We start from the raw sequence: 26,968 nt of genomic DNA on the forward strand, positions 1-26,968 counted from the left end.
ATTCTGTATTTATTTTATATTAACATTGAACCATCTTTCAGGTTGTTTATTTCCAATGCTTGACTCACATCACCGTCACTCAAGATATGTATTAATATACTAGGTAATAAGGGTGCAAACCAAACAGTAGATTTTAAGTAGAAAGTCCCTTTAAAAAGCTTGCCTCCCCTTTTTCATGAATTACGGTAGCATTTTTATCACATGACCATGAAGAGTTAAAGAAATAGGAAGTGAATGCTTTCACCGAGGTGTTTACAAAACAATCTAGCTTGGGTCGTTACTAGGAGGCTTTCAGTGGATTTTAACCAATATTTGGGGGAGGCTAATTTCTAGAAAATGGCCAAACTACAGCTTTTGAATGCTTACCTCACCGAGCGGTTAATGGTGGCTGTAGATGAGATACTGGAGGTTGTTGGGGGGACAGTGTCAGAATTCGAGGAGGAGACTGCCCGGACGAAGAGAGAGAATGAACTCCTAAAACGAAGGCTACGAGAAGTTGGACTCGACACAGGAACGGAGTGTTCAGCAGGTGATGATGCAAATGGCTCTTTGTCTATTGTCTAAAAAACGGTCCTCTCCTCGTCTACTTTATTTGCACTCATCTGAGAAAAAAAAGACCTCTGCGGCCCATACTGTTTTCACCTGTCAATTATTTCACTGGGTGTATATAAAGGTTCTAGAAGATTATGATATGGGGCATTTGGACAGTCTCAAGCCTTGTAGATCACCAGATTACACAAACAAGCTCATCCTACAGAATGCTCGAGAACTCGTGCCTGGGTCGTTGCTTCTGTAGTTGTTTAAACTTAATCAATCTGATTTGTTTCTCTTTTCTGTCTGTTTGTCGGTATGTCCGTCTGTCCATCCAGTCTCGACCAGGCCTGTTTCTCTCTCTGTGTCTGGGCAGCACCAGTGGAGCGCCGACCAGGGTCCAGACCCTGAGTCTACACACACCCAGAACCACATGGTAATGAGCCAGGATGAGATGCCTGCCACACATAGCCAGCTACCCACAGAGTGCACCGAGTGGAAGAGTATGTGTAACTCTCCATGTACCCTGTCCTCACAACAGACCGATACATCGGCTACCACCCCAGTAGTAGCTCCATTGACTTCAGCGTCCGTGAAAAGGGACTTGGACGAAGAAGACGACCAGCATCTCCTTCCCTCTGCAAATTCCTTCAGCAGCACATCATGCCCCGTGGACAGAGTGGTTTTACACTATAACTCTGAGGGCATCAAAACAGAGCCTAGTGATACTAGCCCTACTGACTTGGGGTCAGTATCTGCTCAGATGGGGTATGGTGAACTAAACCCCAGTTCGGACCCTGGACCAGCCACTGTTGAAACCAGGTACACTGTCTCAGACCTGAGCGCTGACCTGGAGTCAGTGGTTGCAGAGAGCAGCAGGTATGGTGCCTCCACTGCCTCGGGCGTCCCCACTGACCTGGTATCAGCTAGTGCTGCCATGATCCCAAACGGCTTTTTACGTCAGATTGGCAGCGATGGTTGTGTAACAACAGGGCCAGAACAAGACTTTGGGGACGCCACCACCACCAGTACCGTAGGTCCCTTGACCTCCCAGTTCTACCCGGGTCAAACCAGACGTCAACAACAAACAAATAGATCAACAAATAGGTGTCATCAACAAATTAACAGGTCCACAAACAACAGGGGTCAACAACAAACTAACAACAGGGGGGATCAGAGGTCCCACCCGTGCCCTCAGTGTGGTAAGATATTCAGTCACGGGTCACGCCTCAAGATCCACCTCCGCATTCACACAGGGGAGAAGCCGTACGTTTGTGCACTGTGTGGCAAGCGATTCAACAACGATGGCACACTGAGGAACCACCGGCGTGTTCACACAGAGCTGCGTCTGTACGGCTGCCCTGTCTGCGGCATGAGCTTCAAGGACGCCTACACGTGTAGGAAGCACCAGCGTGTTCATAATGGATTGCGGCCTGCCGGAGACTCGGCCCACACCTGCAGCTTGTGTGGCAAGGCTTTCAGTGAGGCGGCTAAGCTGACCAAACACATCAGGACTCATGCGTCAGTCATTGGATGAGGGCAGTACGACCTATAAAGGCTTTTTTATAGCAATCATAAAGGATATTTAAGCACTATATAAACACTTCACATATAATCTATAAGCGTATGTTATACACTATAAATGGTGTATAAAGGGTGACGTAACAATTACCACTGAAGGGTTTATTGTAAGTTAATAGACCATTTCTAGATTATGACTTACACTTATGATTTGTAAAGCCTTTAAGTAGTGCTATATAAAGCCTTTATTGTACTTTGCAACGGAGCTCCCAGGTGGCGCGTCCTGCTCAGGCACTTCACCTGACGTGCAGAGGGGCGTCACTACAGCCTGACGTGACCGGGGAGCTCCAAGGGCGGTGCACAATTGGCCTAGCACTGTCCGGGTTAGGGGAGGGTAGGGTTGGCATGCAATTCCTTGTCTTAACTTGCTCTAGCGTCGTCTTATGGCGGACTGGGCACCTGCATGCTGACTTGGCCCGGCTGACTTCCAGGTGTGTATAAGAAGCAGCGTATTTGTCCAATCCTCACTTCTCCCGAGCCCGTTGGGGAGTTGCCGCAATGAAACACAATTGGATACCACAAAAATGCTTTCATTTCTAAACGGTAAACAGATATGTATGAAAATCTCAAATCCAAAATGCTGGAGTATAGAGACACATAAAATGTTTTCGCTTCACTGTCCAAATACACATGGAGGAGAGTGTATGACCATGGCTGCACCAGCCTTTGTGTGCTCTTGTCTGTGGCAGATAGTGAGCATCCTGCATCTGATTATACAGTCATCAGCGAACCCACAAGCAGTAGTTGAAGTCATCATCAGATGTGATGGACTACCTTAAGCAAGCAGCAAGTGTGTGTGTAGATTTTTTATTTATTTGTATTGTGCGTGTGTTTTATTTTACTGTATGCGCGCAGTGCATGTTTGTTTGTGCACCGGCCCGTCCAAAGGGCAGCGGGGCTCAGTCTGTTACGGGGAGGTTATTGACTTTTGCTGTGTTGTAGTATTGATCCACTTCCTGCTTGTGACTCTGGGGGTGGAGCATGCTGACCTTAGAGACTGCAGAGGATGAACCATGGGTTGAAGACGTTGGTGTCAAACACAATTCCTGGAGAGCCGCAGTCGGGTCATGTTCACTTGAAACTATTTGAACTTGTCCAATAAGAGTCACTGATTCATTAAGTAGAAGGGAGGAACCAAAACCCACAGATGCTGCAGAGCAGAATCTAAAGGACTGGAGTTTTACTCATGTGGTTTAGGAGTCCAAAAACACATTCCTTACCCCAGGATATGTCATAAGGTCACGCTATAGGAACATTTCAGGAAAAGGAGCACCCCGTGTCTGCATTTCATTTTGGATAACATAAACCAGCTTAGGATGCCTCTATTAGAGTCTCACCATGTTCTCTGATAGCAAGTGCTCAGACTTCAAGACGTATTGTGGCGCTGATAGAGCCTAATGTACAGTAAATGGGATTATTTTTAAACGTGTGTTGTTGTAGTCATGTTTCCAGTTGCCTTTAATTTAAAAGTTTATCATGTAAAAAAACAGCAGCGTCTTATTGATTGTTGCAGTTGAAAATTGAAAATTGGTTAATGCTATCCGGAATCCTTGGGACGTCCCTAACTTTACCCTTACCTAATCGTAACCATTGTACATTTCAACTTCAATGAGTTAACGTTAGAGTTGGGATATCTGAAGGATGCAGGATAGCAAGGACCGTTGAACATGGTCTGATGGTTTGCTAAGTTACTCAAATGTGAAATTGAACCACCAGGGGGTAGGAGTGAGCTATTTTACTGTTCAGTAGTACTGAGGGAGTACTGGATTTCCCTCAGCCAAGCCATTTCACAAAATAGAAACCAAGTCAGACTTACACAGTAGTGCATTCCAAATGTACTTTCATATTGTACACAAAACACCTGATATAAATGTAAGAACAACAATTGTTAAAAGCAGGACAAGATAATCGAATACAGCCATTGAAACGTCAGTAAAAAAGCAACATTCACACATTCAGTCATGCATTAAGAGACAAAAACATGACATAAAATAACAATACAGGGAAAACACCTCAATAATATATAAAGTAATAATCTTTTTTTGTTTATCAAATACTTTTTTGGGGCAGGGGATAGTTATATAAGGGAGGGGACAACTTGTATTAGTCAATTCTGTGTTGCATCATGCAAACACATGGAAGAATTTATGTATTCATAATATTATCCGTGTATGTCATGTTTGGGATGCAGTGAATGTGTTTGTCCCAAATGGCCCCTTATTCCCTATGTAGTGCACTACTTTTGACCAAGGCCCATAGGGCTTTGGTCAAAAGTAGTGCATTATGTAGGGAATACGGTTCCATTTGGGTTCAAATGTCAACAATACAAACAGGATATCTGATGTTAGATATTCTTGTGCTGGTATTCATGTAGCATAGGCATATTATTACCAACATAGATATCAATTTGTTATTAAAATAACCATAAAAGATATGGAATTCAATCAAATCAGCTGAACAAGAGAAGTTAAAGAGCCCGTAGACTAAAACGTGTAGATGAAATCATAAAACATTGGAAGTATGACGTTGAGTTGTGAATGTCAACATTAGTGACAAGAGGCCGTAAGGCAACGTGAACCGCATTCCCCATCACCACTGACCAACATCTCCATCTAACTCAGCGTTTCACAAACTCCGTCCTCGGGACCCCAAGGGGTGCACATTTTGTTTTTTGCCCTAGCACTACTCAACTGATTCAAATAATCAAAGAAACTCTAATCTAACTTGAAGGGATCATCTACACCACCACTAGTCTATTCCATAGCATAAAGGAGTTGTGCTTAACAACATCCAGGCCTTGTATTGTATATGATTTTTATTCAGCATGCATCATTTCCGTGGTGTGTTACAGTGTGTAGGTTTGAATCACCTTTATAGACATAGAAACATACTGGTAAGTGCATTCCATCCTGTGGCAAGTCATCCCCATTTATACCTGGTGCTAACATGTGTCCTTTGGCTTGATCCTGTCCAAATGTGGATTGTGCCCACATTTTTAGACAGTGGTAGACGATTAAAAGACGCATTGCTATCTGATTGTGATCAGATCTTATAAGTGTAAACAGACAAGATAAGGAAAATATCAGGAAGATGGACGCACGTTAGAACCAGGTATAAACAGGGCTCTAGAGAGCTTAGAAATGCTTAATCTTTGCTGAGTTCCAAATCGACCCATAACCCCTACCACTGAGACACTACAGTAGATCTGAAAGGTTTCAATAGGATCCAGATCAATATGGTCATGGCTTCCCCCTTTTGTTCTGATAACCTAGGTGGAATTTCCCCCATATCTTTGGTCTATCCAATCCTCTCAGATCTATAGGAATTCCTAGGTGGTAGGGGGCTAGAGGGATGTTTTGATCTGTGTCTTGATTCTCCACACTTGCCTTGAAGGAGTTTCTACCATTGATATATCAATGACTGGAAGTGTGCAACTTTGGGAGAAGGGTGAAGAATTAGGACTCAGCCTTGTGTCTCAGTAGATGTGTGGCCTTATTCATGACTTACGGATCTTGGGAGCTCATTGGTGTGCCAGCGCTCCACACTCTGACCCTTGTTCTTAAGGCAGTCCATCCAATGGCGGAGGATGTCTCCCTGTGAGTGACAGCTCAGGCACACTCCACCTGTAAACATGATAAGCAGTGTCACCATGGGAACCTTTCAGGAGTTCAAAGTCCCAATGGAATATCTGCACAAAAGTTTGGCTTCTGTGGGTATAGGGATGTGTCAAGATGGGATTTGACTCTCTCGCTCCTGCTCTCTAGCCATCTCTCTCTCTAGGTCTGTGTGTGTGTGTGCATATGTGTGTATGTGTACGTGCATGTGTGCAAAGTGAAGAGTCTCACCTATGAAGTCATTGGATCGTCCCAAGTCGTAGTCCCAGACAGTGACCTCCAGAGTCTTATTGGACAGCTCTGACATGGAGATCTCCTAAAATAACTCCTATAGGGTGTGAGGGAACCACAGGAGAGCCCATTCAGTAAGAGTAGGAGGAGGTTGCTACTGGACAGTGATCTATGGTCAGCTTTAGTAGGATTTGTGAGGGGTAAGCTGATCCCAGATCGGTGTCTAAGGGCAACGTCTACTCGTAGCTGTGACATTACCTACAGAAGTACTGTAAACAAAATGGGGGGAAAAAACAAAACCATACAAGGGCCCGCATTCACAAAGCGTCTCAGAGTAGCAGTGCTAAAGCTATGAACAGACGGAATTTGATCCTAGATCGTCACTCCTACTCCAAGCACCTATACTCCAAGCAGCTTTATGAATACGGACCCTGATGTCACTTGTTATGCAAAATGCTTTCCACTGTTGATACAACTACTCCTTGGCAACATGACAGGGAGATGTATGGGAGGTCATTGAGAACTAGGAGACATGTCACAACCATAGTTTTAGAAATAAGTGATCTGGAGACATACGGTACAGTATATCCCATCTATTAATTAACAACCAGATATGAGCAGGAGCACTATCATCAGATGGGCCTGTAACTGAGCCTTACAGTGCCTTGCGAAAGTATTCGGCTCCCTTGAACTTTGCGACCTTTTGCCACATTTCAGGCTTCAAACATAAAGATATAAAACTGTATTTTTTTGTGAAGAATCAACAACAAGTGGGACACAATCATGAAGTGGAACGACATTTTTTGGATATTTCAAACTTTTTTAACAAATCAAAAACTGAAAAATTGGGCGTGCAAAATTATTCAGCCCCTTTACTTTCAGGGCAGCAAACTCTCTCCAGAAGTTCAGTGAGGATCTCTGAATGATCCAATGTTGACCTAAATGACTAATGATGATAAATACAATCCACCTGTGTGTAATCAAGTCTCCGTATAAATGCACCTGCACTGTGATAGTCTCAGAGGTCCGTTAAAAACGCAGAGAGCATCATGAAGAACAAGGAACACACCAGGCAGGTCCGAGATACTGTTGTGAAGAAGTTTAAAGTCGGATTTGGATACAAAAAGATTTCCCAAGCTTTAAACATCCCAAGGAGCACTGTGCAAGCGATAATATTGAAATGGAAGGAGTATCAGACCACTGCAAATCTACCAAGACCTGGCCGTCCCTCTAAACTTTCAGCTCATACAAGGAGAAGACTGATCAGAGATGCAGCCAAGAGGCCCATGATCACTCTGGATGAACTGCAGAGATCTACAGCTGAGGTGGGAGACTCTGTCCATAGGACAACAATCAGTCGTATATTGCACAAATCTGGCCTTTATGGAGGGGTGGCAAGAAGAAAGCCATTTCTTAAAGATATCCATAAAAAGTGTTGTTTAAAGTTTGCCACAAGCCACCTGGGAGACACGCCAAACATGTGGAAGAAGGTGCTCTGGTCAGATGAAACCAAAATTGAACTTTTTGGCAACAATGCAAAACGTTATGTTTGGCGTAAAAGCAACACAGCTGAACACACCATCCCCACTGTCAAACATGGTGGTGGCAGCATCATGGTTTGGGCCTGCTTTTCTTCAGCAGGGACAGGGAAGATGGTTAAAATTGATGGGAAGATGGATGGAGCCAAATACAGGACCATTCTGGAAGAAAACCTGATGGAGTCTGCAAAAGACCTGAGACTGGGACGGAGATTTGTCTTCCAACAAGACAATGATCCAAAACATAAAGCAAAATCTACAATGGAATGGTTTAAAAATAAACATATCCAGGTGTTAGAATGGCCAAGTCAAAGTCCAGACCTGAATCCAATCGAGAATCTGTGGAAAGAACTGAAAACTGCTGTTCACAAATGCTCTCCATCCAACCTCACTGAGCTCGAGCTGTTTTGCAAGGAGGAATGGGAAAAAAATGTCAGTCTCTCGATGTGCAAAACTGATATAGATATACCCCAAGCGACTTACAGCTGTAATCGCAGCAAAAGGTGGCGCTACAAAGTATTAACTTAAGGGGGCTGAATAATTTTGCACGGCCAATTTTTCAGTTTTTGATTTGTTAAAAAAAGTTTGAAATATCCAATAAATGTCGTTCCACTTCATGATTGTGTCCCACTTATTGTTGATTCTTCACAAAAAAATACAGTTTTATATCTTTATGTTTGAAGCCTGAAATGTGGCAAAAGGTCGCAAAGTTCAAGGGGGCCGAATACTTTCGCAAGGCACTGTATATTGTCTCCACTTGGAGTTGAATTTAGGCAGTTACAGGTTTCAGACTAGCCACATCGCTGCAATTATATCAAGGCCCTGTGATAGGGAATAGAAATAAAAGGCTTACCGTTATTACTTCGCAATGCCCATGCTGTAGGATGAGAGGGGGAGAGAGGGAGGGGTGACAGAAATATAGAGATGAGAGAGCCAACCAAAGGACCTTACTGACATGCTTACTGTAAGTCTTTGTCAACACATTGATGTGTCAGTGGTAAAAGTGTTCAGACGATTGCAAATGATTATCGATTGTTAGAATTCAATTCAGATGAAAGGGATGTAGAGGATGAGGGAGAGAGATTTTCCTATGAAAAGGGAGAGGGTAGAAGAGGTGATGAATACTGTATACTAGAACTGAGAGAGATATAGAGAGAGGATGACAGATGAGGAGAGTGTGGGATATTGGACTGGACATCTCATTAGCATTGACATTAAGATTGACCCTCAGAGAGAGCATTGCTAGAGCATATGCTACAACACACTACATGCCTGGCACTCATGGTGCCAGTCTCCCCTGGAGACCCAGCAGGGACATACCTCATTGAATTCAGGGTTAAGGGTCTTTTTAATCACAGACGTCTTGTGTTTGGATTTCTTCTGTGTGTCGGGCTTCAGATATCTGAAAGAGTGAAAGATAGAGAGGGAGGGAGGGGAGTGAGAGAGGGGAGAAAGAGGTTTAGGAAAAAGAGAGTAGGAGGGACAGTATCATAGATTGACGCACAAACACTCAATCCCTCAAATGTGTGTGTGTGTGTGTGCGTGTGTGCGTGTGTGCGTGTGTGTGTGTGTGTGTGTGTGTGTGTGTGTGACAGAGCCTGTAGCAGTGTGTGTGGGGGGGCAGGCGATAGTGAACTAAGCTCTCGTCTGTTCCTGTGCCATTTTGCCTAGGGAGGAATTAAATGCTTTGGAGCATTTTAAGAATGAACATTCTTAAACAGATGACACAAGGAAAACATTTAAGAGGAACATGCTCTATGCCTTTCTCTTTATCACACGGATGCTCTTTTGCCACCCAGACCAATTGAAGTGAGTGATGGTCTTCTTGGGCCCCATTCAATTTCAGGCTCAAATTAAATCAAACTTTATTAGTCACATGTGCCGAATACAACAGGTATAGGTAGACCTTACAGTGAAATGCTTATTTACAATCCCTTAACCAACAGTGCAGTTCAAGAAAGAGTTAAGAAAATATTTACCAAATAAACTAAAGTAAAAAATTTAAAGTAACACAATAAAATAACAATAATGAGGCTATAAACAATTTGTTATTTGTACATGTAGGTAGGGTTGAAGTGACTATGCATAGATAATAAACAGCGAGTAGCGGCAGTGTAGGGGGTGTCAATGTAAATAGTCCGGTGGCCATTTGATTAATTGTTCAGCAGTCTTATGGCTTGGGGGTAGAAGCTGTTAAGGAGCCTTTTGGTCCTAGACTTGGAGCTCCGGTACCGCTTGTCGTGCGTTAGCAGAGAAAACAGTCTATGTGGTGCAGCTGTAGAACTTTTTGAGGATCTGAGGATTTGAGGATCCCATGCCAAATCTTTTCAGTCCCTGAGGGGGGAAAGGTGCTGTCATGACCTCTTCATGACTGTTTTGGTGTGTTTGGACCATGATAGTTTGTTGGTGATGTGGACACCAAGGAACTTGAAACTCTCAACTTTGTTGGGGCGGTAAGCGAATTGGAGTGGGTCTAAGGTATCCGGGAGGATGCTGTTGATGTGAGCCCTGACCATCTCCCCTGGTGCTTTCAAATCTGATAGAACTGGATAGTGGATTGGTCTAGATTCAAGTAACATGGTGATGCTGACAGCTAGCCTTCAAACAGGACAATAAAAGCTTCCATTGTATTGATTTCCCGACCGACCAATGCCAAAAAGGAAGGAGTTAGGAGAAGGTGAAAGGATCCTAATGGATCTAGGCCCAGGTCATCTCTACTACCCATATTCACCCCTCTCGCTTCACTCTTTAACCTATTCCAACTCTCCTCTCCTTTCATCTGAAAACCCAGTAACCCCCCCTTCTTTCTCCTTCTTATTTTTGATTTTCAATGCTGCCAGCCACACGGTTTAAACACTTTATTTCTGTCTGCTTTTGTGCTCAATTACAGCTGGTAATTGATGTGTTCTTGACACTAAGACTTTGCTGCGTTTGATATATTATACTGTTAACTTGTCATTTATAACGTCCTCTCAATCTCCAGCTTCTTCAATTCCTGCTTGGCTTGAATAAGAATGCCTGAAGCTTAAGGAAAACTCTCCTCCTCCTCCTAGTCAGACATTGTTGAGTGCCAGAATGAAGATATTATAATGGAAAGGAGAACGGATGTTTAAGAATATTTTAAAAAATCAATCAAGTCAAGATCGGTCGTCAGTCACCTCTAGTGTGCTGTGTCTACACGTGTAAATCATTGTTTCGTGGTGACGTTTTGGCAGCGAGGGTTTTCTCAAGAGTATAGGACAATTAGGACAATTAAAGGCTATGCTCCCGCATTCGCGGAGACTACATTCACAGTTTACGCTGCATTTTTCGACTCAATCGGGAATCACCTTTACATTTTTATGAGGATCCTCAGTGATACAGATTGAATCCAGCCCCTAGTCTCTCAACAACTTCCTTCAATGACGTCTAACAGTCTATTATCTTCTTCATGATCCTTGGTTTCTCTGTAGTACGTTTACAGCCCCAGGAGATTAACATTCACTGCAATGTATTTTTCTTTAAGAGTCTACGGACGTACCCATGCGTCAATCTAAGTAACATAATAAAACAATCCCCACCCAGAATCTGTCATTTTAAACTAGACATATCGGGTTTTCAATCCACGGCATCCGCCTATGTCAGCCTTCCGCGTCTGGTTTGTCAGACCGTGAGACATCAAAAACGTCTGTAGTGTCTGTTTGGCCTACAAATTAAAATGACCCCTCTATGGAAAGATGAGACTCTCATAAACACGATTGTGATCTCCGTGTCGCGGGACTCGTCTGAAGGTAACCCATACAAATGAATGGAAGTATGGAGGTAGTTTTGTGCCAACAAAAATAAGGGGTTAAATATATGTGTAAAAAAGCAAAAAATCCTGAGCTATCTCCTAGATATAGGACAGACCCTCCAAAACTTTATTCCTTATGATATTTTTTTTTTCAATTCAATATTTTGCAAAATATTTTTTTTACATTTTCAGGGGGATACCTATAAATAAAGGGGTCCTAAAATGCACTTATTGATGAAGCCGATGACTGAGGTGGTATACCCCTCAATGCCATTGGATGAATCCTGGAACATATTCCAGTCTGTGCTAGAAAAACAGTCCTGTAGCGTAGCATCCGCATCATCTGACCACTTCTGTATTGAGCGAGTCATTGGAACTTCAAAAAGTTGAAGAAGGCCCTGACCTACCTTGTAAATAGTTATCAGGTAAAGGAAGAAGATTGTGATGACATCATTTGACAATACTCACATTTTATTGATGATATTGTCCAGGCCCAACACTGAGTTTGTAAACTTTGATCCTGTCCAAGACAGCGTGGACACATTTTTACATGAGTATATATCAAAGGACAAAGAGCTCAGAAATCTATGGAGACTTTGCCACCAACTCCTCTTACTGTCACACGGGCAAACCTCAGTAGAGCGTGGATTCTCCATCAATCGGCAGATTGAAGTGGAGAACTTGAAGGAAGATTCATACGTAGCACAGATCTGTATAGTTGACCACATAAGAGCTGTGGGTGGCATACATAATGTGTGCATTGACAGGCTGATGTCAGTGGCATCTGCAAGGCAGAGGTATGTGACACATCAAGAAGAACAGAGACAGAGAAGAATGGATGAGCTAAAAAAAACTGAAAAAGAAAAGACATAGATGATATAGATGAACTTAAAAGGGAAGAAAAGAAGACTGACAGATGACATAAATGCTCTCGAGACCTCTGCAGACAAATTTGCCCTCAAAGCGGAGAGCACAGGCAACCTCACTCTTATTGTCAAGTCCAATAGCTTGAGAAAGGGTCCTAAAGATAAGAACACAAATAGCTGAAATAGAAACACTACTCAACGAAAAAGTGAATGATCTCAAAACGAAACATGAAGCTAACGATAGTGCTAACAGGCAACTATACATAGTCAAGATCCCACAAAGCACAAAGGGAAAATGGCTGCCTAAAAATGATCCCCAATCAGAGACAACGACAAACAGCTGCCTCTGATTGGGAACCATACATGGCCAACATAGAAATATAATCACCTAGATGACCCACCCTAGTCACACCCCAAACTAACCAACATAGAGAATAAAAAGCTCTCTATGGTCAGGGCGTGACAGTATCCCCCCCCCCCCCCCCCAAGTTGCGGACTCCGACCGCAAAACCTGACTCAATAGAGGAGGGTTCGGGTGGGCATCTATACCGTCGGGGGCGGCGCCGGTGAGGGGTGACACACCCACTCCGCTCACGGACACGTTATCCTCAATGGCGGCTCTGGTGCGGGGATCGTCGCCGGATGCTCGCTGGAGGTTCCGGACCGCAGACCGTCGCTTGGAGGTTCCGGACCACAGACCGTCGCTGGAGGTTCCGGACCACGGACCGTCTCAGGAGGTTCCGGACCATGGACCGTCTCAGGAGGTTCCGAAAGCTCTGGACTGGGAACTGTCGCCGGAAGCTCTGGACTGGGAACTGTCGCCGGAAGCTCTGGACTGGAAACTGTAGCCGGAAGCTTTGGACACGCTTGGTGCGTGGGGCCGGCCGGGCTGGTGACACGCACCTCAGGGCGAGTGCGGGGAGGAGGTACAGGATGCACTGGGCTGTGAAGGCGCACTGGGGATACAGCACGTAGAGCCGGCGCAGGATATCCTGGACCGAGGAGGCGCACTGGAGACCAGGCGCCCTGCTAACAGGCAACTATACATAGTTAAGATCCCACAAAGCACAAAGGGGAAATGGCTGCCTAAATAGGATCCCCAATCAGAGACAACGACAAACAGCTGCCTCTGATTGGGAACCATACTTGGCCAACATAGAAATATAATCACCTAGATGACCCACCCTAGTCACACCCTGACCTAACCAACATAGAGAATAAAAAGCTCTCTATGGTCAGGGCATGACAGCTGGTGCTAATGAAACAAACGGGGAGTTACTTATCTCTTCAACTCATAAATAAGTCTCTATCGCTCAACTTACACAATATCTTGTTTTGCTGTGCTTTGTTAGAGAAGGCAAGATACCATGTAGTCTGCCATCACTGTAACACAGCACAATTGAGAAGTGTTCACACATTCAAGCCTCTCTATCTTTTTAATTGTTGTCTGTGAACTTCTATAAAGCCTGCTAGTTCTCATTATAAAAATTATCAGTGTTGTAACAGTAAACAACCTTGATCCATGTCTCAAACTATGCCATGTTGGGTCCTTGAATTTGAGGGAATTAGGTGCAGACCTATTCACATTGAGCGTCACTAACTACTTACTGGTGGTGGAATATTTCTCAAGATAATGTATGCAGGTATAGCTCAGCTCAGCCTTTCGAGGTCCACATATGTCATTGCACATTTGAAAGCTATGTTGCCCGCTACGGGATAGCAGAGACATTAGTGACAGATAATGGGCCACATTTTTCAGGGAGAGACCTGCAACCCTTCGCAACAGACTATGGCTTTGAGCATGTGACGAACAGCCCTCGGTTTCCCCAGAGCAACGAGCCGTTCAGACAGTCAAAAACCTGCTGAAGAAGGCTGCTGATCCCTATCTGTCATTGCTCGCCTAGAAATCTACACCTCTAAGCAATGGATACAGTCAAGCGGAACTAGTCGCCTGCACACTACCTTACCAGCCACGTTAGAACCAGTACTTCCAGACTTCAGGAAAGCTCATGCTACATCAAGAGACATTGGGTGAGAGACATTTCCAGCCTGTCCTCAGGAGACAATGTGTGGATCACTGAAGCAAAAGTACAGGGCACAGTGACATCTGCACTTCGCAATCCCTGCTCTTACCTTGTCAGCGAGCCACACTGCACACTGCCATCATTTGGTGCCTATGCCTGCTACAAAGAACAACTGCGAAGACAGCCAACAGTTGCAGCTACCTGAGGAGGACATACCTACCCTTCCCAGGCAGACTCAGATGTCTACCTCTGTGAACTGTTAGGTCACACCTGCCTTTGTGAGAACAAGATCAGGCGGAGAAGTTATAAAACCAAAGAGACTTTGAGTGACTGAAAGTAACGTGTATAAAAGTTTAAAGTAGTGGGGACAGTTTAACAGAAATATTTGTTAAATAAAATAACAGTGAAATGTTTACGTGATAAACTGAACTTTAGTAAAAAGCCAGACTGGGAACAGGTCTGTTTTACAAGGGCAGAATAACCCCTTATAACCTGCTGAGACAAAGGCAGGCTACCCTTGGTTATCCAGAAAGGGAGATGTGGCGTAATGTTAATGTTGAGTAGTGACTTAGATGGGGGCTGGAATGTCACAAGAAGAAGGCGGAAGCCTAGGTATGCTTTACATGCTGACTAGACCGGACGCGCATGTTCATTTTGTCCATTCACACCAGACGCAATCAGGACACAAAGGTTGAAATATCAAAATGAACTCTGAACCAACAATATTAATACGGGGACAGGTCGAAACGCATTAAACATTCATGGCAATTTAGCTCGCTAGCTTGCTGTTGCTAGATAATTTGTCCTGGGATTTAAACATTTGGCTGTTATTTTACCTGAAATGCACAAGGTCCTCTACTCCGACAATTAATCCACAGATAAAAGGGTAAACCTAGTTAGTTTATAGTAATCTCTCCTCCTTCAGTCTTTTTCTTCTTCTTTGGACTTTGTATTGCAGTTGGCAACCAACTTTAAGGTGTATTACCACCAACAACTGGAATGGAGTGTGGACCTCATTTCATCTTTCAATCACACGCTGTTAAACTCAGCAAAAAAATAAACGTCCTCTCACTGTCAACTGCATTAATTTTCAGCAAACTTAACATGTGTAAATATTTGTATGAACATAATAAGATTTAACAACTGAGACATGAACTGAACAAGTTCCACAGACACGTGACTAACAGAAATTGAATAATGTGTCCCTGAACAAAGAGGGGGTCAAAATTAAAAGTAACAGTCAGTATCTGGTGTGGTCCCCAGCTGCATTAAGTACTACAGTGCATCTCCTCCTCATGGACTGCACCAGATTTGCCAGTTCTTGCTGTGAGATGTTACGTCACTCTTCCACCAAGGCAAGCTCAGTCCGATGATGCTGTGACACACTGCCCCAGACCATTACAGACCATCCACCTCCAAATCAATCCTGCTCCAGAGTACAGGCCTCAGTGTAACGCTCATTCCTTCGACGATAAACATGAATCCGACCATCACCTCTGGTGAGACAAAACCGCGACTCGTCAGTGAAGAGCACTTTTTGCCAGTCCTGTCTGGTCCAGCTACGCTGGGTTTGTGCCCATAGGCAACGTTGTAGCCAGTGATGTCGTGGGAGGACGTGCCTTACAACAGGCCTACAAGCCCTCGTCCAGCCTCTCTCAGCCTATTGTGGACATTCTGAGCACTGATGGAGGGATTGTGCATTCCTGGTGTAACTTGGGCAGTTGTTGTTGCCATCCTGTACCTGTCACGTAGGTGTGATGTTCGGAAGTACCAATCCTGTGCAGGTGTTGTTACAACTGGTCTGCCACTTCGAAGACAATCAGCTGTCCGTCCTGTCTCCCTGTAGCACTGTCTTAGCCGTCTCACAGTACGGACATTGCAATTTATTGCCCTGGCCACATCTGCAGTCCTCATGCCTCCTTGCAGCATGTCTAAGGCACATTCACGCAGATGAGCAGGGACCCTGGGCATCTATCTATGGTGTTTTTCAGAGTCAGTAGAAAGGCCTCTTTTAGTGTCCTAAGTTTTCATAACTGTGACCTTAATTGCCTACCGTCTGTAAGCTGTTAGTGTCTTAACGACCGTTCCACAGGTGCATGTTCATTAATTGTTTATAGTTCATTGAACAAGCATGGGAAACAGTGTTTAATCCCTTTACAATGAAGATCTGTGAAGTTATTTGGATTGTTACTAATTGTCTTTGAAAGACAGGGTAATGAAAAAGGGCTATTTCTTGGTTGCTGAGTTTAGATTAGATGAGACTAACTAAATGGGAACAACCATCTCAGTAACGGGTGCAATAAGTCCATCTACTAACGCGTTGGATTAGTTTAGAAAAATGTTATTTATGCAAAAATACACAAACAAACAATTGAAAAAATCAACCTGCAATAGAACATGCTGAGAAATATAATAATGATGGGCATAGTTTTTCAGAGCATGATGATTGAATCTTTATATTCAAAATATGTAACGTTATACTAGATTACCAGTGTCTGCACATGTACCCTAAAAGGTACTGAACAGTACCATGTGAGATTATACATTGTCTACCTCTGAAGGTACATTATGTGTATTTTATTTAAATATTTTTGTACCCCTGGGAACAATACTGTACCCTAACCATACCCTTTTTTCTGAGAGTGTGATCCACGAATGCAGTCAATGCTAACCCGGTTCAACCGGGGCATTAATCGAGTCTCCTCAATGAGAGAAGAATGATAACCATTGCGTGTTATGCCTCATTATACCATATTATTCCTTGTCATTTCTGTCTTAGTATCTGGGTTCCTTTGTACCCTCCCCTTAGACATCAGTAAGGAGGTGGAACAGCTGCGGGAGGCGTTGCTGTTAGGGAGTGCCCGTGTGGAGGCAGAGTTAGAGACCAAGCGGTGGTCGGAGCAGGGCAGGAAGCTGCAGAAGTTCAGACCCTGGAGATCACCCAGCTGAAACTGGACAGGTAGAACAACCAGGAGGCCATCAAAAGATAGGAGGGGTGAGTGTGTGTGTGTGTTTGTGTGTGTTTATAACTGTGTTATGTGTGCGTCCCCAGGTTACAGCACGAGGTGAATGTCTTTGAGCAGGAGTGCTACGCTGCATGCATTCTGGGATACGGTTACCATTGTTACCACATATTCTACCACATTTATTGGCACATAACTAACTGTCTAAAATTGCACTCTATTTCCGCCTTTATATACTTTTGCCCAGAGCCTAAGTAGTAGTGCATTAAATAAGGAATAGGGCACCATGCCATTTGAGAATTACCCCAACTCTAACACTGATTCTCCACTCTTCCTCTCCTCCTCACAGACCCTGCTCTCTCTCCCTCTGTCCGAGAGACTGGACTCTTCAGCCCAGCTTCCCCTCTCTCCCCCACACTGGATCCCCAGGAGACAGACTCTTCTCTGGAGGGCCAAGCCCCAAACGGCTCTTTTACAAACCGTAATGGCCGCCACACTGTGGGGAATGTTGATGACTTCCATGCCCTGCAGCAGCAGATCCTAGAGGGACACATCCTCATTGGCAAGATGGAGGCTGCCCTCCAGGCCACTGCCAACCACGCCCTGCTGGAGCTCATCCTGGATAAGGTGAGAGGTCAGGGGTCATTTAGAGGTTAGAGGAGCAGCAGACATTTTACAGAGGAGTTAATGATCCCAAGAGTAACTTTTAGATCCTTGGTTTAAATTCATTAAACTCATGCGTCATCTCAGTAGTACTGTATACAGTATAGCCTGTTGAACTGAAAATATGTCACACGTATTGTTATCCTGTGTTTTAGTTAGATTTGTTTAGTCAAACTGTCTGTGCATGTATCTTTCTCTGTGTGTCAGCCTGCAGACTCTGGCTAGCACTAAGACCCTGCGGCAGATCCTTGAGGAAGCCAACTCCTTGCTCAGAATGTTCTGGAGGGCAGCCCTGCACAGTTGTGAGGGTACCCTCCGAGCACCATGGTCAGAAACACATACTCCTTATAAAGCATTCATAAAGCATTCATAATGCCTTCATATGCATGACATACAGAGACAATGGGTCACTCTTTGTGTTTGTTTGTAAGAGTTACATTAAAGGGAATTGCTTTCGCTGTTAGCGTGTTATGTGTGTGAAGTTACTGATCATTGTTTAGAGTTTGTGTGCTTTAGTGGTGACTTTGTTAATACATGTCACGTCACTCCAGGTGCAATCAGAGAGGGGTCACACTCACTGCTCTTTACAGGTGTGTGTAGATGTTTGAAATGTGACGGTGTATTTTTTGACTATTTGTGTGTGTCTAGGAGCTGTCTCTAAAGGCCTAGCCCAAACCATGAAAAACAGCCCCAGACCATTATTCCTCCTCCACCAAACTTTACAGTTGCCACTATGCATTGGGGCAGGTAGCGTTCTCCTGGCATCCGCCAAATCTAGATTCGTCCGTCCAACTGCCAGATGGTGAAGTGTGATTCACCACTCGAGAGAATGTGTTTCCACTGCTCCACAGTCCAATGGGGGCGAGCTTTACATCATTCCAGTCGACACTTGGAATTGCACATAGTGATCATAAGCTTGTGTGTGGCTGCTCGGTCATGGAAACCCATTTCATGAAGCTCCTGATGAACAGTTATTGTGCTGATGTAGCTTTCAGAGGCAGTTTGGAACTCGGTAGTGAGTGTTGCAACCGAGGACAGACTGTTTTTACACGCTCCAGCACTCGGCGGTCCTGTTCTGTGAGCTTGTGTGGCCTACCACTTAGCGGCTGAGCCGTTGTTGCTCCTAGACGTTTCCTTTTCACAATAACAGCACTTACAGTTGACTAGGACAGCTCTAGCAGGGTAGACATTTGACAAACTGACTTGTTAGAAAGGTGGCATTCTATGAAGGTGCCACGTTGAAAGTGAATGAGCTCTTCAGTAAGGCCATTCTACTGCCAATGTTTGTCTATGGAAACTGCATGACTGTGTTCGATTTTATACACCTGTTAGCATAAGGTGTGGCTGAAATAGCCGAATCCAGATAAGATAAGTATTCAATCCCCTGAGTCAATACATGTTATAATCAATCACCTTTGGCAGCGATTACAGCTTTCTGGTAAGTCTCTAAGCTTTGCACACCCGGATCTTACAATATTTGCAATATTTATTATTTTAAAAATCCTTCAAGCTCTGTCATGTTGGTTGTTGATCATTGCTAGACAGTCATTTTCAAGTCTTGCCATAGATTTTCAAGCTGATTTAGGTCAAAACTGTAACTAGGTCACTCAGGAACCTTCAATGTTGTCTTGGCAAACAACTCCAGTGTATATTTGGCCTTCTGTATTAGGTTATTGTCCTGCTGAAAGGTGAATTTGTCTGTTGGAAAGCAGTGTCTGTTGGAAAGCAGACGAACCAGCTTTCCCTCTAGATTTTTGCTTGTGCTTAGCTCTATTCTATTTATTTGTATAATAAAATACTCCCTAGTCTTTGCCAATGACAAGCATACCCATAACATGCAGCCACCACCGTGCTGGAAAATATGAAGAGCTTGTGTGTTGTGTTCGATTTTCCCCAAACATAATGCTTTGTATTCAGGATATAAAGTACATTTCTTTGCCACTTTTGTTGCAGTTTTACTTTTGTGCCTTATTGCAAACAGGATGCATGTTTTGGAATATTTTTATTCTGTACAGGCTTGTTTCTTTTCACTCTGTCATTTAGGTTAGTATTGTGGAGTAACTACAATGTTGTTGATCCATCACAGCCAGTAAACTCTGTAACTGTTTTAACGTCACCATTGGCCTCATGGCAACTGATTTAGGAAGGATGCCTGTGTCTTTGTAGTGACTGGGTGTTACGTTCCCACAAGACAAACTCAATATGTCGCTCACAACAATGAAAATCTCTTTGATAACCAAAACAAAACCGAAAGGGGTTCTGAAAGGCACCGTTTTCCACATTTAATTACGTTACAGCCTTTTTCATCATCTAGCCAATACCATCCCTACGATGAAGCATGGTTTCAGTTTTTCAGTTGCACGAAATGGGAGACTAGTCAGGATCGAGGGAAAGATGAACAGAGCAAAGTACAGAGAGATCCTTGATAAAAACCTGCTCCAGAGAGCTCAGGACCTCAGACAGGTGGCAAAGGTTCACCTTTCAACAGGACAAGGACCCTAAGCACACAGCCAAGACAACGCAGGAGTGGCTTTGGGACAAGTCTCTGAATGTCCTTTAGTGGCCCAGCCAGAGCCCGGAATTGAACTCAATCGAACAGCTCTGAAGAGACCTAAAAATAGCAGTGCAGCGACACTCCCCATCCAACCTGACAAAGCTTAAGAGGATCTGTAGGATAAGAATGGGAGCAACTCCCCAAATACAGGTGTGCCAAGCTTGTAGCGTCATACCCATGAAGACTTGAGGCTGTAATCGCTGCCAAAGGTGCTTCAACAAAATACAGAGTAAAGGGTCTGAATACTTATGTAAATGAGATATTTCAGGGGTTTTTTTGCAAACATTTCTAAAACACTGTTTTTGCTTTATAGGGTATTGTGTTTAGATTGATGAGGGGGAAAAAACGATTTAATCCATTTAGGAATAAGTCTAACGTAAAAAAGTGTGGAAAAAGTCAAGGGGTTTGAATACTTTCCGAATGCACTGTAAGTCAGTGATTGAGCACCAGTGGACACTCCTCAAAGGAGGAAGGGGAGGACCATCCTCCTCAGTGAGTTTCATAAAAATAAAAATGTTCTAACATTTAAAAAGTAATAATTTTGATATAAAATTATACTAAATATTCACGTCACCAAATAATTGATTAGACTTACTTACACGGTAATTATGACAGCTTACGGTGGACATCCTCCAACCTATCAGAGCTCTTGAAGCATGACTCTTGAAGCATGGCTCTTGAAACTGACATGTTGTCCAACCAATCAAAGGATCAGATAATGTATCTAGTACTGAAAGCATTGTAGCACTGCAGTGCATACAATGTGGTGAGCAGTTGACTAAAAGAGAGAAAAAGACAATAGTTGAAGTTTTTAACAAATTAATTTCTTCCAAAATAAGGAGAAGCAAGAGAGAGATTAAAAAAATATATATATATATATTTTTTTAGAGATTTCATATTTTTTTCAGTTTCATTTACTTAGCAAGCGAATGCAGCTAGCTAGTTTAGCCTACTCAAACACACGCATCTCAGATAGATATCAAAAAGAATATCCAACACTGGAAGTGAAGGTAAGTTTTTGGTTTTACTCATTTATTGCCACCGTGGCCTGGCATTGTAACTGCTAAACTATATTGCATGATTGTAGCGGGTTTACTAACACGTTAGTACATGTTGCCTATGTTGTGTCTTTGGCTATGCCGGATTAAGTGATATGACATGCTATTCTATAAAATAATTTCTCTGTAATTAATAATACCTGATTGAGCTAATCATGTAAATGTAATTAACTAGAGAGTCGGGGCACCACAAAATAATATTTATAGAGCTGTTATCTTCCGAATAAACTCTTAAAGACCTAGTAATATTTTACATCAATAGCAGTCAATATTAATCGTCATATTAATTCAATCTCATCTGAAAGTTGTAAATTCTTGGTTATCTGCACGAACCCTGGCTAACAAGTTGAATCAGCAATACAAAATTGGGTATAATTATTTATTTATTAAATACCTAACTAATCACACAGAATTACATATACACATAATTAATCAACTTGATTACAAATTACGTCATAAAGGAAAACGTCCCTAGCGGGCGGAACAGATATGACAGCTTGTTACACAAAAGAAAAGAGGCTGGGTTTGAGTGAAAGAGCGGGAAGACTGAGGAACAAATGGTGAAGCTGTGCTGTCGTAAATACAGTATCTTATGCATTCTAAATTACCGCCCATTTGGAAAAGGAAAATGCAATAAATATTTACTCTGAGCTGCGCTTCGGTAGGTTGGTGGTAGATGGAAGGCCGTGTTGCCAAACCGAGTCCTTTGTCCTTGGTGGTCCTTGAATGTCTCTGGTGGTCAATTGTATACGTTGTAGTAATGTGTGAGATAGACGGGATACTCTGTCTGTTCCTTCCTAACCCTCGTTTGCAGTTGCTGTTGCTAACTCAATGGCTAGGAGGTATCACTTCTGTAGTGAATAAGAGTTTAAAGTTCATACCATTCGCAACCAAAGCTCACGCTGATGTTGGCTTCGTTCTGTAGTTATTATCTGAACCATTCTGACATCGGACCGTCGTCCTCACATCCTCGGAACAGGAGGTTATATTGTCGTCAAGGCTTTATATAGGAAGTGTGAGGAGGACGTGTTTGAAAAGTTTTATAGCCCATGTCCCTTCACAGGGGCGGGCCACTGATTGAGCACCTTATGAAAACCCAAATCTCACATTTTAGAAGCTAAAATCACATTTCATCCCATCACAAATAATTTCATATTCAAACATTTAAATTGAACAACAATTCCATGTGAATCCGATAACTCTGATGTGTAGATTTTCCACTGTAGAGTTTGTCATCCTATCATTGATGAGAATGTCTCAGATGACATCCGAACTGACATCCTATTCATTAAGTATCACCGCATATGTTCAATTGGTCAGATGACCAGAATATAGTTCATTTCCCCCCACCTTCTGATGTTCCCAGAATCTCTTTGTTAACTAAGGGTTTTGCAAATGTAACATCAGTAGGGTAGAGAGAGGAAAAGGGGGGGAAGAGGTATTTATCACTGTCATAAACCTACCCCCAGGCCAACGTCATGACACCTATAAAGTCAGCTAATATGGTGACAACAGTGTGTGTAGCGTTTAGCGGTTATGATATAAAGGTTTGGCTTGGAAAGGTTTCTTAGCCTGGTCACAGACAGCTGATATGTTGTGCACTGAAGTTAACAAGTGAAGGGAAAATGTGAGAGGAGGAGAGCGCATAGATGCGAGAAGGACTTTACAATGAGTAAAGTGATCATGCTGTTTGTATGTGGCTGCTATGAAAGTGAACTGTTTGCACGTTATCATGATTCTGTTGAAAAAGTTTCTTAAACAGAAGCAAACGGAATGAAACGTGGATAAACATATCTGAAATTGTCCAATAGAAACTCTTGTTTGTAATTGTTGGACTAATGATTACACCCTAGATCAGGTAGACGCACGCAATAGTGTGCAAGGCGGTATTGAATGTGTCACTGTCACCTTGATTACTCAAATGTTTCTCTCGACCTGTGCACCTACGTTGTAAACTTTAATTCATAGGCTAGGTTGTAACAACCTCATGATGGTTATCGGGAAAATTTGAGTATCATGTAGTAGCCTAAACCTATTGATGTTACATTGAGCTGGGTGAATGGAATATGAATGACAGTCATCCAACATGCTGTAATAGAAATAAGGCCATTCTCATAAAGAAATTGTCATCCCTCATCTTAAATGTCACTGACCACCACTGGTATCAAGATAAGGTGACTCAGAAGCATTTGATTTTGCAATCACATTTATTATTTTGGATTTGTGTGCCCATGATAACTGTTTTCAACCCATAATATAAGGAGACATGAAATGTTACGCAGGCATATTTCTGAGATCTCTATACAAAAACACTGTCCAACAGCTAGATCCAAGATTCTTACAGAGTTTAAGTTCAATGTCTAATTTAACTGATTACTTAACTATAACTTACTCTTTTTTCATGATGGGAATAACATAACATGCTCCACCAAAGGCTTTTGAAAAAAAAATGGGTGTTAGATGATACTGGCAGCCTTTTTATATCAGTTTCCCTTTTAGAAGATCATGGAGCTCAAGGACACACACTTTGTGAGTGCATTTGATAGCAAATTTTGTTTTTGCAATTTAGAAATAGGGAATTACTTTTAAAACAATACACAATCTAACTGTCATGTAGGCTATATCTCCTTGAAATATATCTGTGAAACTAACCTAGTATAAAAACCCTGCCTAACATCAACTAATTTCAGCTCAAGGGTAGCCTACATTTTCAGACGCAAAGAGATGCAAAGTACCAGACTTAAGTTATTTTCTCATTATTCATTTAGTTTAAGCAGTTGAACGAGCAGTCAAGGAAATTGCTGTTCTTTTACATTTTCCTTTCTTTGTCAAGGGTTCTTCAAATAGTACATTTCTTGACAATAACCCTTAATTCTTTGGCACAAATGTATTTTCTAAACTAGAGCATTCCCAAAGAAAGGACTTTAACTTGACACAAATCGGTTACTGCCACCTATTGGCTTGTTTGAAGATTGCAGCCCATGACACCTTCCATGAAGACAAATTCAGAATTAAAGATGTCCTCCAGTGATGTTGGAAAAGTAATATCCCAAGTATAAAGACAGTAAAGTACACACACCAAAAGGTAAAAATAGGTTTTAAGCAAAATAGGGTTTAGACAACTGCAAATTTCAAGGAATAGGGCATACAAGGAGTTGGTTGGATGGGAAGTTGTGACGTCAGCCTCAGCCTTGCTTGAGGAACACTAGAGGAAAGCCCATGACTTACCTGGACAACCTATTGAGATTAACCTTTTGTTAATAAGTAATTCAGGTGATAAATGAGTTGAAAAGGAGACTGGAGTAACACTTTAAACCTAGACTTAATACAATTTATGAAAGCATTTATTTTCAAAACACTTTGTAAAATAAATCAATTTTAAGAACCTCTTTGCTTTAAAAAAACATTAAGTGACAAATATCATCAATTAAGACTTAAAAACAAAACCACATTGATACTGAAACACAATGCAGCCTGCAACCACTCCCATTACTCCCCACTTGTTTGGGAAGGTCGTCCAGAAGACCGCTTGCACGGTGGTCTACATCACCTTCAGTGGAGGTCTACCCATGACTGAGGTGAACAACCAATATGGGGGCCACTCCCACTCCATACCATCAGCTCTATGAAGGAGAGGACTGAAATCCCCCTTCACTGACGCTAGAGTCAAACTCATTGGCAGCATGTGACCCGTCCTCATATTCACCCCTCTCTACATTGGAGTTCACCGTCTGTCTGCCCATCTTGTTTTGTCACCAAGGCGGCCATGGTCGGTTGCCAGTGTTAGCCGTCCGATTTGCCCTGAAAGGAAAGACAAATGCACTTTGGTTACGGTTCTGCCTAGTTGACCGTTTGCTACATGAGGGCACTTGAGGGTGGTAGGAACAGAGTACCAAGATAGAAACAAAACAATGCCTTAAAAATGGTATTTAGTAGGTCAATAAGCCTACAAAAATATATATAATTCACTGTAGAGGAAATGTTGAATATTCACTTCCTCAGACTTCATATTGTGTCCCACACTTGTTTGAAATTGTGAAGTGCATTCAAAGATTGGAGGGGGTGGCTTACCTCCATTTAGTCACTCCTTGGCCTTCTTTTCAGTGTTCTGAAGTTTCTCTATGAGCTTGCGCTCGTGGCCTCCGGGGTTGGGTCGGTTGGTATTGTCGACGGCTTCCTTCTTTGACCTCCCCTTGCGGCTAGCGCCACCTGGAAACAGTGCAAGTTCACAGTTCAGATTGTGAGGCTTTGAAAACAATAACACACCCACTTGCCCCCAATGCAACATTGTAGCAGTCAACATGTGCCACTTGCAACACGTTGAGGAGTTTGGAAACTTGAGCGTTCTTCATAGATTGAACCTCACCGACCCATAGAAATGGAATGAATCTTCAAATGATTTGTGGCTACCATTATTTGATGGTCATAACTTGATAATTCATTGCACAAACAAACATAAGAATTACTGATTCTTACTTGTGTATTTTTCTGAAAGGTTGTAGTATTCATATTCGTCGTAGTGTTGTTCTTCAAAGTGGGTTGGCTCAACATTCTTCACGTCTACGAAACTTGCCATAGCGACGCTTCTATAACTTTAGAAAGCAGTTATTTTTCCACGGGTGTTTCTCTTTCTTTCAACTCTGGAAATGAGTGGTTTTCTGCACTTGCCCATGTGCTTAATAAAGCATGGTTGCTCCTCCCTTTCTCCTTGTTATGAGTCCTTGGCCCTTGCCTGAGTCAGTGAAAGTTGCATGAGTTTTTGGTAAATATTTGACGCCAACTGACTTCCAAGGTCACCCATGTTTGTTTTTTTTATCAGGTGCCCTTTATTGATTTCATTTGCTATTCATCTTGTGGTACATGTTTTCTTTCTTTCTCTCTCTCTCTCTATTAGTAGCCTGTTTGTATTTCTGTAATCTATTCCATTGCACAATTATGCTTACTTTCTTTCTATTGGTCTTCTTCCAATAGTCATTTATTTTACATGGTCAATTAACACATTTCTTAATTCTAAATGCACCTAGTTTCCTTCACCGACATGGTTTATCTGCCCTATCAACCCCTCCCTCCTCGGAGACAAAGATTAGATGAATAATGTTTTTCCTTCAGTCTTATCAACATCTGTGGTTCAAAACTCACACTTCTCACATTTTCTAACAGACCCCCTTTACTTTGTTTGTCCTCCATTTGTCTGTCAGGGCTCCATCCAAAGGGTGCTTGAAGGTGAGGTGTGTGAATGTGAGCATGGGGAACCAACTTTTGGTGACAATGCAAACCTGTTGATAGATTCTGGTTGTTCAGTAGGCATTGAACCCATTTTGATCGCAGTTCTATAGCACCCATGAAATCCCATTGTGTGTGTGTTCTCACGTGTGCATGTTAGTAGAGAGGAAATTAAATGTATGTGGCACTATACTGTATAGCGAATACATGTAGGCCTACATAAAGGAATATATATATATACAAATATATATACAGTGGCTTGCGAAAGTATTTACCCCCCTTGGCATTTTTCCTATTTTGTTGCCTTACAATCTGGAATTAAAATAGATTTTTTTGGGGGGGGGGGAGTT

At 42.7% G+C, this 26,968-nt stretch overlaps 2 protein-coding genes and 1 long non-coding RNA gene across 3 annotated transcripts; 2 read left to right on the forward strand and 1 right to left on the reverse strand.

Annotated features, from left to right (window-relative positions):
* The first annotated feature begins 196 nt into the window (after nt 1-196).
* LOC110521881 (uncharacterized) lies at nt 197-3,601 on the forward strand. The gene is made up of 2 exons (XM_021599817.3): nt 197-529; nt 870-3,601. Exons 1-2 carry the CDS (start codon nt 337-339, stop codon nt 2,066-2,068), a joined length of 1,392 nt encoding a protein of 463 aa, XP_021455492.2. The 5' UTR covers nt 197-336; the 3' UTR covers nt 2,069-3,601.
* Nucleotides 3,602-14,837: 11,236 nt separating this feature from the next.
* On the forward strand, nt 14,838-18,248 carry LOC110521882 (uncharacterized). Its single transcript, XR_002473228.3, has 3 exons — nt 14,838-17,152; nt 17,470-17,747; nt 17,991-18,248. It is a non-coding gene; the product is annotated as an uncharacterized LOC110521882 (long non-coding RNA).
* A 5,335-nt stretch (nt 18,249-23,583) lies between these two features.
* On the reverse strand, nt 23,584-26,110 carry LOC110521883 (nuclear protein 1). Its single transcript, XM_021599818.3, has 3 exons — nt 25,872-26,110; nt 25,467-25,604; nt 23,584-25,196 (listed from the first exon to the last, which is right to left on the reverse strand). Exons 1-2 carry the CDS (start codon nt 25,969-25,971, stop codon nt 25,477-25,479), a joined length of 228 nt encoding a protein of 75 aa, XP_021455493.1. The 5' UTR covers nt 25,972-26,110; the 3' UTR covers nt 23,584-25,196; nt 25,467-25,476.
* Between the last annotated feature and the right edge of the window lie 858 nt (nt 26,111-26,968).

Source organism: Oncorhynchus mykiss, chromosome 4 (assembly GCF_057628025.1).
Source record: "Oncorhynchus mykiss isolate SJ-2025 chromosome 4, ASM5762802v1, whole genome shotgun sequence".
NCBI lineage: Eukaryota > Metazoa > Chordata > Actinopteri > Salmoniformes > Salmonidae > Oncorhynchus > Oncorhynchus mykiss.